The sequence below is a fragment of the Poecile atricapillus genome, chromosome 6 (genome assembly GCF_030490865.1).
Source record: "Poecile atricapillus isolate bPoeAtr1 chromosome 6, bPoeAtr1.hap1, whole genome shotgun sequence".
NCBI lineage: Eukaryota > Metazoa > Chordata > Aves > Passeriformes > Paridae > Poecile > Poecile atricapillus.
In genome coordinates, this window is record NC_081254.1 from 4,366,401 (window position 1) to 4,383,438 (window position 17,038).

The 17,038-nt window shown below is 41.0% G+C and overlaps 1 protein-coding gene across 1 annotated transcript in view; it reads left to right on the top strand.

The window, feature by feature from the left end:
• The window catches only part of TET1 (tet methylcytosine dioxygenase 1), a 63,488-nt gene extending 47,007 nt beyond the window's left edge, over positions 1-16,481 (top strand). The window contains exons 8-12 of the mRNA XM_058841443.1: positions 660-810; positions 3,211-3,300; positions 3,688-3,825; positions 11,223-11,562; positions 13,796-16,481. Coding sequence (XP_058697426.1) covers positions 660-810; positions 3,211-3,300; positions 3,688-3,825; positions 11,223-11,562; positions 13,796-14,940 — 1,864 coding nt within the window. The 3' untranslated portion in view covers positions 14,941-16,481. The remainder of the gene's footprint in view (positions 1-659; positions 811-3,210; positions 3,301-3,687; positions 3,826-11,222; positions 11,563-13,795) is intronic.
• The last annotated feature ends 557 nt before the right edge of the window (positions 16,482-17,038 follow it).

Consider the following 17,038-nt stretch of genomic DNA (forward strand, 5'->3'; position numbering starts at 1 on the left):
TCCTAAAGGAGAGGCTCTCAGTGGGAGTTGGGTGTGCCATACTTTGTGACTTTGTGAAGTAGACGTGAGGTTGAACACTCAAAACTAGGATCTTCCTCTCTGGGCCTCCGAGAGGAATTTAGTTTAATTGATTAGAGAATATATTGCAGCTGCAGTGCTGCCTGTGTGCTGATTTCTGTGTAGCTCACATTTAACACACTCTGAGAACTGTTTGGGGACCTGAATCTAATGCTTGTGTTCTTAAAGGGTCTACTCAGAAAGTCAAATCAATTTGGAGTTAATGGTTTTGCTGCACAAGAACTGTTGGATTTGGGGTAACCTTAAGCAGCAGGGCTGTTTTCTAGGTTCAACATGTTACCCAACTGGAGAAGTCATAAGGAATGCCTGGGTGTATTTATATAGCTGTAACTGAGTGTTGGTATTTCTGTCCCCAAAATGGGTGATGGGGAAGTTGAGACTGTCTTTGTGGAGAAAAGTCAGCCCTCTACACCTGAGTATTTTCTTAATAGAAAGTACCTGGTTAAGCCATGAATTTCACAAATTCCTTTGTTATGCTCTGTGTTAGAAAACAAATAGCAAAATAGCCCTGACCTAAAAAACTCCTAGACCCAAGAGCTGTGTTGGCAGCTGACCTGATGTGTCTTTATTTCCTTTTGTAGTCGTACTTGTGCATGTCAAGGACTTGACCCAGAAACTTGTGGAGCATCATTCTCATTTGGCTGTTCATGGAGTATGTATTTCAATGGCTGTAAGTTTGCCAGGAGCAAAAACCCCAGGAAATTTAGGCTTCTCACTGATGACCCTAAACAAGTAAGATTTATTTCTTTTCTCAAAATGCCTTTTCTGATGATTTTTAGAACTAGACATTCTCCACCCTTTCTCTCTCCCACATGTATGTGTAACTTACCACAGATTCACACCCAACAAGATTTTTGTAACTGTAGTATTTAGAATAAATGATACTGAGATTTCATTCAGTGGAATAATTACTATGCATTTGCATAACATAGAGTTATTCTTAATGTTCTTTTGCATGCACATTTAGCTCACTGTGAAATTTTAATTCTTTGTAAGTAAATGCCTTTTTCTAAGGGCCAAGTCCGTAGCTCAGGGTTTCAGACCTTTTGCCTTGGCACAGAAAATGTTGTACCTTGGGGTTGCACTGCTTTCCCACTGTAGTAGGAGCAGCTGACAGCCTGGGCTCCCCTGTCACCAAGAGAAAACTGTTTTTTCCTATGGACAGCATGTTTTTCAAATAGTTTTGAAGGAATTAATATGCTAAAATGCAATGCAGTGAAATGATACCATAATTGGTGCTTATGAGTGTTAGTGATGCCATAAAGGTGAGGCAGCACAGAGAACAATGATGGATTATGTGAAATAACAAACCTCTAAAAAATAAATACCCAACCACATTAGTTACTTTACCTTGAAAATACCTTCCTGAAGAAGGAACAAAGTGTTGTAAGCTGGTGACCAGTGCCTGGTGAACAGAGACTTCTCAGGGTGACTCCCAAGTGCCTTTTGTTCTGACTGTTGGTGTCTGTAACCCCACTTTCCTGTGGAGCTCCAGGTAAAAGCACCACACCTTTCCCAGCTGCCGTGTTTGAGGCACTCTTGGGCACCAGGGTCTCTGTCAGGGTCACACTGCCAGTAATCTCTGTACACACAGTGTGAAACATCCCTTCGTTCTTGATGGATGTCACTTGATTTGCTGCAGGTAAATATTCCTCCCAGCTCCTGATTTATGTCCTAAAAAAGCTCATGAAACATTTCTCATGCACATGAGTGCAAGCCCCCAGTCTCCTGTGGGCTGTGGGGAGTCCATCACACTGTGGATATCCACAAACCTCGGTAGGGCCTGAGGTGGAGCTTCAGCTCAGCACAGCAGAGCAAACACTGCCCTTCTGCCCTCCTCACTGAACTCCTGCCTGAGGCACTACAGGCCAAACCCAGCTCTGCTTGTCTCAAGAGGGAATTGGTTTGATAAACTTTCTAGGAAAGTTTCTAGGAAAATGTATTTATGGGGCATTTTCATTTTAGGAATCTCATTTCTTAGCTGTCCTTTGCCACTCCTGTGTGTTTAGGTTCTCCCCTGTATAATGTCATGCATGGAGCATTCTGTGTGTGCATTTTCTCTGTAGGTTTCTGATGCTGAGATGAGGTTAAGGGAGTAATATACTGAGGAAAGAATTGCTCCTAGGATGGATAATTAAGGATACAGTACCTTTAATGTGGTTTAGAAAACCTTTTGTGGTAGCCATTTATATCTGATAAAACTGGGTTTAGTATGAGTTAAAAATACAATTTGGTCTTGCAATGTAACATCCCTTTGAGAAAAGTGAGCTCTCCTGGTGTTTATGTATGCTGGTGTTTAGTGTGTGGTGATAATTGGGGTTTTTTAAACAAAATGAAGCAAGCTGTTACTTTTTGCCACTATACACTGTGAAAAACTGAAGCTGCAGTTGTGTCTCAAAGCCTGGTCCTTGGAGGAAAAGAAATTAGGGAGTCTGTCACTGCCCTCTGCTTTCCCAGTTAGCTGGTGATTTTCCTGGAAAAGCAAATTAGGGTGATTGTTTCTACAAATAAGAGCTTAAATATGACACTGCCATAGAGGCCCACTTAGCTAATTCTTGTATTTATGTGGCTTAGCCTAAGGAAGGGAATATTATTTCTGAATCTAGTAGTTATTTCCATTAAGTCCTGATTTTTGTCTCTCAAAAAATAGTTAACAAATGTTCCTGTTAGAAGTTCTGCTGCAAGATGAGAATAATAGCTGAGAGAAGACCTAAAAGCTGAAGTTAAATGCTATTAGGAGTTTCTCACATGGTGTGTCAGCAGAGGCTAAGGCCCCATAAGCAAAACACTAACAGAACACCTGGGCTTCTGTCCCCACTCAGCTTGGGCTATGATTTTTCTCCTCTGGATGTTACTTCTGTCTTTCTATTTACAACACACCTCACTCCTTGACTGCCTATGGAAAACAGTGCAGAAATTGGTTCCTGTGTGCTGGGCTCCTGACCTAGCAGGTACCCTCTGTTGTTTGGCTGATTCCTGTTTATCAGCTTTGGTGGTTTAATCATGCAAAAGTAGATGTTTATGGTCAGTGACAAAGGGCAGCAGAACAGAAATCAGTTTAATAAAACAGGAGATAGAAGCTGAGATTCTTTTAAAGCAAACTGCAGCACCAAATGTTGCCTTTCCCTGCAGGAGGAACTTCTTGAAAATAATTTGCAAACGTTAGCGACTGATGTGGCTCCGGTTTATAAGAAACTCGCTCCAGAAGCTTTCCAGAACCAGGTGGGTGTGAGACATCCAGCTCTGAGCACGGTGCAGTTCCAGTCCATGAAGCAGCCCCAGAGCTGCAGCCTCATGGCAGCTGTGAATCCCAGTGCATTTGGCACCTTTCCTTACACTGCACCTCTTTACTTCAGCTGCTGCTTAAGTAGCACTGTATTTTTAATGTGAAAAATGCTTAGAGATAATACTGTTAATAAAATAAAATGGCTTTACTACCCAAGACATTTTGATTGTGGCTGACTTGATTATCTCATTGCCATCCAGCCACAAATGTTACATGTTTCGTAGGAAACTAGCAGTCACTGAGTCTGCCTGGCTGCCTTGATTCTGTCACAGAGCTGCTGGTGGCTTTCAGCACCGAGTGTCTGTAGTTTGTTTTCCTTTCAGGTGGAAAACGAGCACATGGGCCCCGACTGCCGGCTGGGCTCCAAGGACGGTCGGCCCTTCTCGGGTGTCACGGCGTGCATCGATTTCTGTGCCCACGCCCACAAGGACACACACAACATGCACAACGGGAGCACTGTGGTACGTACACGGCACCTTCTCACTGCCGCTCTTCACTGGCCTTACCGCGACCTCCACCGTGATGCTCATGAGTTTTTGCATCAAGGGTGTGAACTTGTTTCATAATGACCTTCATGTTGCCATTTAATGACGCCCATGTGTTGTTATTATATATATGCATATGGTATTTGCATCTATTTGTTACTGTCTACAGAGGACATGAGTTCATCTTATTGCAGAGCAGATCAGAAAGGGGATGGGATTGATCCTTCCTACAGAATACCTCCAATTCTGTAAAGACACCTGATCCTTTGCAGAGGCCTGGCCAGAGGGCAGAGAAGTTATTCCTGGGAGAGGGCTGATGTTTAGGGCAAATAACTGTCTAACCAACCAGCCCTCTGTAGAGGAAGAGCTAAAACAAACGAATTCATTACTAACTTACCTCCCTGGGCTCATCAAATTCACTCCTTCTTGCACTGGGCACTTAGCAGGCTTCGTGTTAATGTAGTTACAGGTCAGGAATTAGACAGTATGGATCGTGGTGGAGCCACACTACAGTCTTCAAATCTCAGTGTGAAAGGAAAACCCACACACTGGTGTGGCTGTTGTATGAAATGTCTTGATAGATTGCCAGTGAGAAAATTGGTTGGGAATTACTCAGTAAAGTAATCTTCTAGAAATTTAGACCATAGTGTTGAAGAAAGACAAGGTCAAAGCAGAAAAGATAAAACTGGCAGTGTTCTTTGAGCAGTTGGAGCATCACAGTGCTCTGAATAGTGAAGGTGACTTCTTGTACAGCATTGCAGGTAGCAAGAGTAACTTTTCTATCAAAGGATGTTTATCTGGAAAAAAATCTATCTGATATCTTTGTTTACTCTAGAATTTTTTTTAAATGCAAATTGAATTATTGTGTTGCTGCAATTCAATAAAATGTTGCATTTACACCTGTAGTTAACATTGAGCATTTGTATGTGACAGCAATGAAATGATTGGTACAGTTGTTTAATGTTAATTTTGTCTTGTAAGGTGAGCAAATGTCCATTCCTTCAAAGCATGGAAGCAGCTCTGGGAATCCACCAGGAATGCCAGTCCTCAATAGACTATTATTTTGCATTGCAAAATTGCTTCTGAAGCATAGGAATTTGATGCCCTTAAAGATTCTAAACTTGAAAATGAGATCTCCTTGTCAGACAAATGGCACGATAGGCTTTTTGATGAAATTTAATTTAGATGTTCTCAAAAGAATAGTTTAAGAGCTCCATTACCTCTTAAATTAAAAACTGATGGCAGCTGAGTCTGCTACTCATTTTTGCCATACTGGATCCCAAAAAAGTAATAAGTTATGGCCAGAAGCACCTGAAGGGACAATTAAACCTTTTTTTTGTGGAATGTATTGGGAAATAGTTCTACAATTGCAGTTATCTGTAATCATCTGATCATTTACTTGGTCTCATTTCAGCTTCACATTATCCTTGCTGGAGTTGATACTTTATGGATTGTATGTGGTGTGTTTTCAAGTAGTTCCAAGTCTCAGAAGCATGGAACATTACAACTTGTCCATTGTATGGACCAGAACTTACCTCTATCACTTTCTACCAAGTTCTGCCAAATTTTGTCCGTTTTGCAGAACATGACCAAATGATTAGAGCTGCTGAAAAGTCTGCCTTGTAATCTGGTTTTCATGGGTGGCCCACTCACAAATAAATACTGCATACCTGTGTTCTCTCTCTTTAGATAGGATTTCTCTTTATTTCACTATACTTGCAGCAAGGGGCTATTTGTAAATAGAAATCAGCTTTAAGTGTCAACACTCGACTTTACCTACTTGAATTTGGACATTATGAAGATGAATTGGGGTTGGGAGTTGTGGCTGTTGTCACAGGACACGCAGTGTTTGCTGTTCCCTGTCTGTGCAAAGTTACAGTTGTATGAATTGGAGGCCTAAAGCAAAAAATGTTGGTTTTTGCAAACAGGGTGGCAGGACATGCTGGGCTTGCTTCAGTCCAGATTTTCATGACAATCAAAATTAGGGTTGTTAATTTTGGCTTATAACCAGGTCTGATAACACCATAGGAAATTTAGTGGTAAGGACACAAAAAGAAATTAGTACATGTGATACCAGCACCTCCTGCATTCCTGTCTAGTTCCAGAACTACTTAGCTTAAAATACATGATGATTTCTTATAAATCACTGATGATAATGATGGAGGGGTTATTTACATAACTATTGAGGTATTTTGTCTGTAAAATGTACTGAGTGCAAGTACAATTGTGAGGTGACAGCTCTCACAGAGATTGCTTTCTCATAGTGTGGTAATGAACAGAATGAGAACAATTTGCACTGCACTAAAAACCTCCAGCATCCATGACTTTACTATTTTTCATTTGGTTTTTTTTAACTGCTTGTCACATCTCACATTTTAAGTCTGTACAGGGTGTACTTGTCATCCTGGCCCTTGTTAGTGTTGTTAAGATTTCTTCCCTTTCAACTTAGGCAAACACAAAATCTTTATTTATAAAATCTAAAGTTCTTCAAGGCTAAAGAGGTTACAGTAAATACCTTGTAAGTTGATAATTGCAAATGCTGCTGGCTCTGTCAGTGTGACACTAACATCGGTGGTAAATCACTTTTACCACAAGTATGACAGGAATTCTGAATGGAGCACCAAAAGTAAAGGAAAACCAGGGTCCATTTAAATTATTTAAACCAGGCAAAGACATAAGTTCAACAAAGGACTTAAATGAGGTTAATAATAAGGGATAAGTTTACTGTACACATAAAAATATATTTTAAAACATTCTTGCATTCTTCTCAGTATGTGTGTTTGATCAGCTGCACTATTTGTATGTGACTCTGAAAATAAATCATCCTGTAAAGTTGCTGTTAGCAGTGGGAGTGTCTTGGAAATGCCCTCTGGAGATACAAGAGAGAATAGTACATCTTAACTTAGACAAATTGGGGATTACCACTACATGGTAATTACCACTGGATATCTGGGTTGCTGAATGTTGTTCCTGGCTAGCAGAGTCAGGCTCTGAATTTATACTGCTTCTTGTAGAAAGCTAAAACAAACACTCCCTGCTTGCTCTGTAGTAGAATGACAATTCTACAGAGATGTAAACTAATGTGTTTGTCTGAAAGAAGCCAAAATAATTTCTGCCTACAAACTAAGTTTTTAAAGAACCTTTAAGGCAATAAATATGCCATTCACTTTTACTTAGACTCTTTTGTCATCTCTTAACATTCTGCTGCTGATGTATGTTTACAGCTACAGTGTTAGGGTGTGTGTTCCTTATGGATATGGAGCTAAATGAGCAACACAGATAAAAGCTTTTTATAGTTATTGATGGAGTGTGTGAAATGGAAGTACTTTTGTTTCTTTATCAGATTAGCTGTGAAGGGTCACCTCCTTCATACGTGTGGGAATACATTTAAGGCACTGGCAGTGCTCTTTTTGGGGTTTAAAAGGGACAAAAAGGCTGTTGCTGGTTCTGCAGCTTGTATGTGGCTGTTGCTCATCCAAGGGGGCCCGGGGCCCTTGTTGCTGGGGCTGAGGAAGGAGAGAGACCAGCTGCAGTTTGTTGTAATCCCACAGAGTCTGCAGCAGACTGGGAAGAAGGGGAGGAAGATAAATCTATGCTTTGAGGGCAGCTACAATATGTAATTCATAACTGGCAGTAGAACCAAGCAGTGACAATCACCAGTCTATCAACAAACTCTTCCTGCTTCAGAAAAAACCACCAAACCCTCTGTTTTTGCCTTACCTTTCTGCAGGCACAGCCCATCAGTGTTGGCACAGGGCTCCAGGCCTTTGCAGTAGCTGACAGGATGTCTGTGCATGGTTACACCCTGCTCATTCAGGAGCTGCAGCAGAACCAAGTGCTTCAACTGGTGCTTCAGCTGCTACCAGACAGGAGGAAAGATGAACCCCTGGGCCTGTAAAGGAAGGATTTCTGTTAGGTTTTTATATTGTGCCAATGGAGAAACATGAGTTGTTCACTGCTAACCTGAGTTCCCAGAGTGCAGATCCCGTGCTGTACCCATGTCACCTGTCTTAACAGCACAGCCTGGGGGCGTGAAGGAAAATATGTTTGGAGCTCCCTTCTCTGGTTTTGTTCAGGGTAGATCAGACCAACAAAACCACGTGGTTTGTCTTGGCTGAAAAGGAAAAGCAAAGATGTTTTTTTGTGTAACAGTGGGCAAGACTGCAGCAGCCCCTGAGTCCCCAGTGGCACCACTCTGTCTCCAGCTGCACAGGGAGGCGTGTGTAGGAAACCTGATTCCACCTCTCAGGTTTAGAAAGGCTGCTTGACTGCTCTGCTGAAACTTGAATGTGAAACATTTGTTATTACAGCACAGTGGAAAAGGCTCCATCATTTCTGCATGTGAGGTTCAAGAGGAGACAGGCAGTTTAAAGAGACCCAGAATAACACTGAAGCTGTGTGGCTACAGATGGATGTCTGGAGGGAATTGCATGGAGTTCCTGGTGCATTTGAAGTTTTAAAGAAGGGAATAATAATAAAGTTTCATAAACATGCAACTTTTACCATGATGTCACTAAATGGTAACGGGTTTGATCACCAAGCACATTGGAAATCTAAACAAACCATTTGGCCAACATTTCTTTGGCCTTTGAGCATCCTGGATGATTTAGCTGCCAGTTGTGGAAAAAACACAGTAGCAGGATATGCAGCTTCATGCTCTAAATGGCCTTTAACAGACTTGATGGTTTTCTCATGTTTGCATTTAATTTTGGTCAGTTTGCAGCAGTGTCAGTACCAATGGAAAATATTGCTTTTCACTTCTCAGCAATAGCTTCTAAGTTCCTTAATGGAATATTTTGCACAGATTTGAATATTGAAGTATTTTTTTTAAAGCAGATATTTCTCATTTGGTGAATTACCACCTTTAGCTGTAAGTTTTTAGGTTATCTATACAGCCTTAATTTATGGCTGGTTTTCCCATATCATTATTTTCAGTTATCTGTTTGCCATAGTGCCCTCACTTTTATGTTAAAATATATTAAGGGGGCACTGACTGTGGAAGTATACATATATTAAAACTGGTGTTGTGGTGTTTAGGCTGTAGATGTACTGGTCTTCAGATCTGGATACAATTTTGGCTACACATTAATTTCCTAATATGTATTCAAACTCAGTATTTAACATACAGGGTGTGCTGGAGTTGGCATTACTTCCACCATAGTTCTGGCAATATACTACAGCCCTCGTCTTGTTTAGTTCCTCAAAACAGGTCATCTTTCTTTTCTAGAGGGTGTTGGCTTTTGCATGGAAATTTATAAATGTAAATTGGATGAGGTTCTCAGTTTTCAAAATAATAAATATTGTGGATTGAATCCTCAAGACTTCTTTCAGGTGAGGCTAGACATGGTATTCTAAAAGATCACTGCCCAGTTTCTGATGAAAATGAGTGGGAGCCAGGCCCCTCCACGCTGGCTTTATTCCTGCTTTTGTTTATAATTTAGAAGGGGAGAATGCACCAGGCTGAGAACATCACTCATATATAATCTATATGTCTGACCTTCTCTCACCCTTCCTGAAGAATTTGGCATCTGCTGGCCATTTTCAACCGGATGTCACAGAACTTGGCAGAAACTGAATTGTCTTTGGAGGTTTTTTAACCTCTTGTGGGTTGTGAAATGTCCCTGTTGAGTGAGGGGAGCCCGGGTCCAGGGGAAGGTGGCCCCAAGGCTGAGGCAGGCCCTGCTTCCCCTGGCCAGCAGGGGTGGGAGCAGGGATCCCTGCTGGGCTGGGGGGTGGGAGCGTGGGCTGGAGAAGCTCACAGGAAGCAAGGCGCCAGTCGCTGCTCACCGAACATCTTGTTGTTTTTCCTAAATGTGCCTCGCAGTGCAGAGGCTGCCCAGAGGAGGTGAGTACGCATGGAGCCGGCACCTCAGTGAGCGCCACAAAGCTGCTGCTAACTGCCCTAAAGCCCCTCTCCATCCCTTCCAAATGCCTCCTGAAAAGCTCTTCCTTGTCTCTGCCCCTCGGATTTCCTCCTTTTGCTGCTCTGCAACTGCCAAGCTTTGCATAGAGCTATTGATAAAGCCTAAGCCACCACTTTTTTGGTTCAGGGTTTTTTAGTTTGTGGCTCTGTAATTTTTACTTTTCTAGAAATAATTGTGTGACACTTTTATGCAAAAGCTGTGCTATAAAATGAAAAATGTTTGGGTTTTTTTCACCCCGTAAATAATAGCATTCTTCTCCCCTGGAATGTTAAGCATGGTGACAAGACTCTGGGAAATTGGATTGGCTGTTTATGATAGGTGTCAGATTCAGCCTACAGAATGATGGAATGATACACTTCCATTTAGGGAGTATCATCTCATCCTTGGATGGTGCTCCTATTCCTTTATGTCTGTAGTTAGTAACTCCTGTGGAACAGCAGCTTCCCTGAGCCATCAATGCCTGGCTTTCTAACCATGTAGCAGCCCCTTGGGAATGGAAGTGACAGAACTGCAGAAGGGTGGATGTCTGTACAAGTGCTCAGGCACAAGGAGCTGTTGCTGTCCCTTGGGAATGACACCAAGGATCACAGCAAGGAAAAAACCCTGCTTTCAGGAGGAAGTTAGGGTTAGTAACAGCTGGAACTCAAGGAGTGCTGGAAATGTTCAGCATTTATAATGACAATAGGAAAACAATTGCAATAGGTTGGGATATATATATTCACATTTCTGATGTGCTCTCATCAAACCCAATATAACCAGCACTCTCCTCTGGGCTCCAGGATCTCACAACACAGAATAAGAGGAAGTAGAGCAGTGGCCTAAGAGAACATTTCCTGGGTCCTGTGAGTTAATTACAGCAGGCTGTTAATTTAAGAAAGTATTGAGAGAGGGAGAGAGAGCTGAGATTTGCAAAACATATAAACATATAAAACATATAGAGCAGTGTGAATAACTGTCTGTGCTGGTTTGGGTTTTTTTTTCATTTACCAACCAAAACAAAAACCAAAACCAATTCTAAATCATAGAATAAATTCCAGATCATAAACGCTTCTTGTTTAATGCAAAAATAAATTTTCATCTTTTGTAATATTTAAAAATTAATCTGAACATCAAATATGTATTTATGTATTAAAATAATAATCTGAACGCTTAGGAACTTTGCAGTATATTTACCAAGGCTGGCATATATTTGTGGATACTGTAAGCTGAGACAAAATTTCACTTTGCCATCCAAGGCGTGTGCCTTGATCTTAAAGCACTGATAGTTTTTCTGTGTCATGGCAGATCAAACACATGTGATTGTGTGTGAGATGTTTGCATTAGGAAACCCCACAGTGTTGAGGCCACAGAATCCAAGTGAGCAGTGAAGCCTGGGGTGACTGCCTGAGCCTTTATGTAACTGGTGTTTGGTGTGTGTGGTTTGTTTGTAACTGGCTCTGCTCCTGCCAGGTCTGTACCTTAACGAAGGAAGATAACCGGAGAGTGGGGGTCATTCCAAGCGATGAACAGCTCCATGTGTTGCCTCTTTACAAAATCTCACAAACAGATGAGTTTGGCACTGAAGAGGGCCTGGAAGCCAAGATAAAAGCCGGAGCCATACAGGTGCTCACAGCGTTCCCCAGAGAAGTGCGAATGTTGGCTGAGCCTCTCAGAGCTACCAAGAAAAAGAAACCAGACACCAGGAGGACCCCGAGTGAAAAGCAGCCATTAATAGATAAAAAATATTCAACACCAGTAAAACTGAAAACTGAAGCCCCAGAAAATCTTGGCAACACTTTGCACTGTTTAGGTGAGTGATACTTAGGAAATTCTGCCAGTCTGTTCTGATTCTCTGTTCTCTTACACATCTAATGGGAGGGAAAAGCTCCCTTAAAATAAACCATTTGTATATTCTGTGTTTTTGGGGTTAACGAGCAAGTCACTGTAGCCAGTGTTGTCTCATGGGGCAGAAGAAACCCCAGGTGATCACCCAAAAATAGTTTATTGTTGGTCTGTGAACACCTATGTTCACCTGAGTTCCCTTGTTCTAATAAATAATGGAAATTTGACAGTCTTTAAAGAACACTGTTGGAATTTTTCCCTAAATAATTTTTGTCACTTTAAAGTACAAGAACTGTGTTCTCCACTTCCTGTGGCAGATAACAGCTTTCTCAGAATCTGAGCTGTGATACTTCCCTATCAATGGCATGAACCCTGCTGCACAGCAAGGGATGTGTCAGATCCCCCAGGGTTTATCAAGTGGCTGCTCCTGTTGGCACGGAGCAGGTGCCAGCGAGGCCGTGTGGGCAGCGCAGAGCTGTGCCTGGGCCGAGCTCTGTTCCCTGGGGTCACTTCTTGGCTCAGGCCTCCACAGGGTAGGACTGTGGGATGGGACTGGGCACTAATGAGAAGCAGAAAAGAAGGAAGAGGTGGAAGAAGCCATGGTCTTAAATTCTCTGATTAGCAGGTGAAAAATAAATAAAATGAAACCCAGTCTGTTAGGAAGAAGAGAAGAAAATTAGCCCATCTGCTGTAATTTTGATTTTTTGTTTTTTATTCAGACCTATGTAGCAGATTTAAGGGAAGGAGTGACAGGTAAATGTGTTTCAAAAATATCTGTGTTTTGGGGGGATAACATTTAAAAAACAAATAAAAATTCATTTGCTACACTTCTGTAATTGAGTACCAAGGGTTGTTAAAACTTATCTTCACAGAACACGTTTCTCTCTCCTGAGGAGATGGAGAATGCAATTCTCAAATGCAATGTTTAAAATTTTTAGGGCAAAGGCCTTGCTCTGGGGTGGGGACTGTTAATGTAATTCAACACTTTGTGTTTTATTTCATAGAACAGGTTTTTAAAGAGTTGATGTGGCCTCCTCCTGTCCCCATACAGCTTTCAGTTTTTGCATACTGTTATATGTCATTATCTTACTTTGACTTTTTGCATTCCCATTGGAGGAACATTCTTAATTCATCACTAGTTTATAAATTACTAGGGGAGAGAGAGTAGAAGAAAGAATAATGCTTTTACACTGTGTAAAACAATTAACCATTCTGTGTATTTATGGGATAAATGAGAAACATTGACAGTCTTCTATGGGAGTAAGCAAGAGCTCTCTGTGGGGTGCCAGTCTGCTGGCAAAACACATGGCAAGGCATTGCAGAGCATGATGCAAAGCCCAGCAAAGTCAGTGGAATTCTTTCCCGTTACTCCCATGGACTCTGGGCTGAACCCAGATGAGAATCAGAGCCCATGATGAGGATCAGTCTTGTGAGGAGCCTGTTCCCAGTCAAGCCATGGCTGGAAATGGCTTAAGGAACAGAAACTGAACAAGGATGTATGCACAGAGATCTGAAATAATGAGGTGATTAGATGGAAAGATGCAAGACAGCCAAATCACATGACTCAAAATCCATTTTGTAAGGATGGATTTACCTGGAACATGTTGCCAGAGACTTTTTTTTTTTTTAAAAAAAGGCAATTTCTGAGTCAGTATTGGAATGCATGAATCATTGTAATTCAGTAACTGTTTTTGCTGTGATGGACAAGATCCATAAACATGCTTTTTCCTTGGATCACTATATGGGGTTAAGGCAGGTCAGAATTTTGACTGATTCACAGGCTGAATTTCATCAATTATGTAAAAACTGAAGGTCAGCACTCAGCTTCTGGGAAGCATTTCTGTAGGAGTGGGCTGTGTGAATTGGGATTCAGTGGTTATTTCATTTTATCTGTTTATTTTCTTTATCCCTCTGTGAAATACCTTCATATTGTATATACCAGCAGCCTGACTGGAAAAGGTTAAGGCATTAATTGGGCAAGGTTATTTTATATATATGTATATGTATGTATATATATTCATGCTAAATAAATATACATTGTATGAATATATATGTATATATATTCATTCAAACTAAAAGTAATAATTTTGAAAAATCTGTAGTCAATGTACATTTTTCATGTTGGAAAGCAAGTATGAAAATCTAAGAGAGGTATTTTATTGATTGAGAAGTACTTACACTTTGGTGTGCATTTCTTCTAGGGAACAAAACAGATGCTTTAAAACCTGGAATAAAAATGGAGACTTCCAACCACCTTTATGCCATGAAACATACTTCAAACACTACTAAAAATTGCTCTTTATTAAAACAGTACACGGCTTCCTCCCCCTTTAAAGTGGATAGTTTACATCCTTATCCATCTCTGGCACACAAGTCTGGCCTAACTGCAGTGACTAATATTCAACAAGATTTTTCAGTTCCCTACGGGTATTTTGAATGCAGTACCAAGCAACCTCACGTGGCACCTTACGTTAACTGCAAGAGCTTTGATGTGTCAGTCAAAGATTATACTGGAATTCTGCTGAACGAAAAGGTGAATGGAGTGCCACCGCTTCTTCCCGAGGTCACTGCTCCAGGCCCCCCAGCCCACAGAGAGCCCCTGCCCACTATACTTGAACATCATCAGCCAGACAAACAGAATTGTCAGCTTCAGCTGGACGCTTCTCCTTCCTCAGAGATGATCAGCTCTTGTGACTCATCAGTACCGCTAAGCTCTTCGGCAAAGGACGCCGTGGGAACCGAAGCTGACTGTTCCCATGGATGCCCGGGGGAAAAGGGCAGCTCCCATCGAGGGCAGATCTGTGACTTTGACTGCGTTGACGAAAAGCAAAACAGTGCACTGGGACAAGCGGCTGATTCTGAAGAAAAGGCTGAGGAATTGTGGTCAGACAGCGAGCACAATTTTTTGGATGATGATATTGGTGGGGTTGCTGTGGCACCTTCTCATGGTTCTATCTTAATCGAATGTGCAAGACGTGAACTCCACGCTACCACACCAATTAAAAAACCCAACCGTAATCATCCCACAAGAATTTCTCTAGTTTTTTACCAACACAAAAATTTAAATGAGCCAAAACATGGTTTAGCCATGTGGGAAGCAAAGATGGCCGAGAGGGCGAGAGAAAAAGAAAAAGAAGCGGAACGATTAGGAACGGAGAATCCCGAACTGAACTCTAGCAACAGGAAAGCAAAGCAACCAAGTGAAAACAGAGATATTTTTTATGAAGACAACGAGTTCAACCAAATTCCATCCCGCAGAGCATTGACAGTAACCAAGGATAACGTGATCACAGTATCTTCATACGCCCTGACACGAGTGGCAGGGCCCTACAACCATTGGGCGTAGGTGTCGGTGTGGTGTGCCCCTCCCGGTGCAGTTACGCGGTGTTTCTTTAAGGTGCTGTTAAAGAACAAGTCTCCTGTCGTTTACTATTTGCTCATCTCAACCATTTTAAGGCTGAGGTAAAAACACAAAAAAGGGGGGGGGGATTTCTTCTTAAACTGTGACTTTAACATTTGGTGGTGCTCAAGCACATTTTAAGCAAAAAAAGAAAAAAAAGTTGTATAGTTTTAATACATTCTAAAAAAAGATTTTGTTTAGGTTATTAACCTTGATTGAATCATTCAGTTTATTACCTTTAGGAATTTATATTTTGGTGCTTTAAATCGTCTGTTTACTACAAAAATCATTTATAGGTATTTTAACAGGTTCACATTTTATGGTGTTAAATCAAATTATACAGTTATAGCTCTACACAGCTCTTGGTGCTTAACCACATCAAACAGTTAAAAATAAATAAGCTGAATTATTACTTCATGGTGCCATTGCTTTAACAACTTCCAACCATTGCTGTATAGTCCAAATTACAGACAAATCTTTTAGAAAACCAATTAATTTTGTTCTTTAGATTCGTCAGTAGAATGAGGTTATTGGTAATGATGGCTGGAAGTTGTTTCTAAGCTGTAAATATATATTTTAAAAGCACTTTCTATTTTTAAAATTAACTTGAAATAGTATAGTATAAGGATCATATTGTCTAAGGTTTGTGCATACTCTACAGAAGAAATGATTTTGTTCTTGCTGTGCAGAGTTCCATGGTGTTACAGCTGCAGGCTGTATGCTGATAGCATATGTGGTTGTGTTTAACTTGCCCTTTTTCACTGAAGATTTTATGTTGCATTTAAACAAACAGTAATGAAATATAGAGCCTTTTTTATTCTTTTTCAAGAGAGTGTACAAACATGAAATGAGGAGATGTCTGGTCAATACGTGTGTTGCTATTGGGAGTTATGAATATTATCTGGTTTTTTAAAAGGCAGCATTTGTTATGGTTTCTTTGAGCAATAAGTGCATCAGTCTCATTTGTTTGCAGCATTCTAAGTTAACATGGCAACCAAATGTTCCTAATGCCTCAGGGGTAGGATTGTTTTGGGATAAAAAATACCCCCTAGAGTTGCCTTATTCTATTCTGATTTAAAAAAAAAAAAAATTGGGAAAAACACAAAGGAAGTATTGGAAAACTATCAAATTTCTAATATTTAGCAGCAAAGTTTTTGTTAAGAAAAACCTATCTGTAATATTTGCCAACTTTCTGAGTTGAATTATTTTGCAAAAATGTTTTGTAAATTTTTGAAGCAATTTATACATTTCACATGGAAAGGACTGTATCCTTCCTTGAAATTTATGTTCATCATTTTTGTTGAGAAAGTGACATATCACGAACCGAGTATTTGCTAAACCAGAGGAAAAACAGACACTCCATTGCTTTTAAATACTGTAGCATCCCACTCTTCTTTCTGATTCTCCTCTCCTATGTGTTTCTTGTTTAAACTTATTTATTTAAACAAATTACCAAATGACAACGTTAGCTAAGGACTGACCTCATCCTGCAACTTCTTCCATGCGAGCCGGCTGGAGCCAGGAGGAGCAGAGACGCCAGGACTCGCTGGGGTCCGAGTGCTGCAGGATCAGGCCCACAGACAAAGCTGTCCCCTCCTTCTGCCTCGGCGCCCGCCCTGGCTGGGGATCCTGTAGGTAAAATGAAGTCACTTTTCCAGTGTGGAAACATACTAATAATATACTTGATAATATTATACTGTAGTGGTGCTGTATAGAGGAATACAAACTATCTGGATCTGCTTTATTTAAAGACGAGGTGCTTTTTCCTTGAGAAGCTGAAGTGCAAGAACTCTTATTTACAGTTTTGGTACAAAAAGTACATCAGTGGTGTTTGGAACACATAGTGCCAGTCAGGACCTTGGTGCTACAACTCCTTTGGTGCGGCTGTAGATCCATGAGACTGTTTTCCTGTAGCCATGTGCAGCGTTTGCAGGAGCCAGGTCTGAAGTAGCAATTGCTATGTAATGATCCTGGGTTCAGCTCAACTGATTCCTGTTCAAATTAACCAAGCTATTAATGGCAGAGGATGGAGGAATTGAACCAG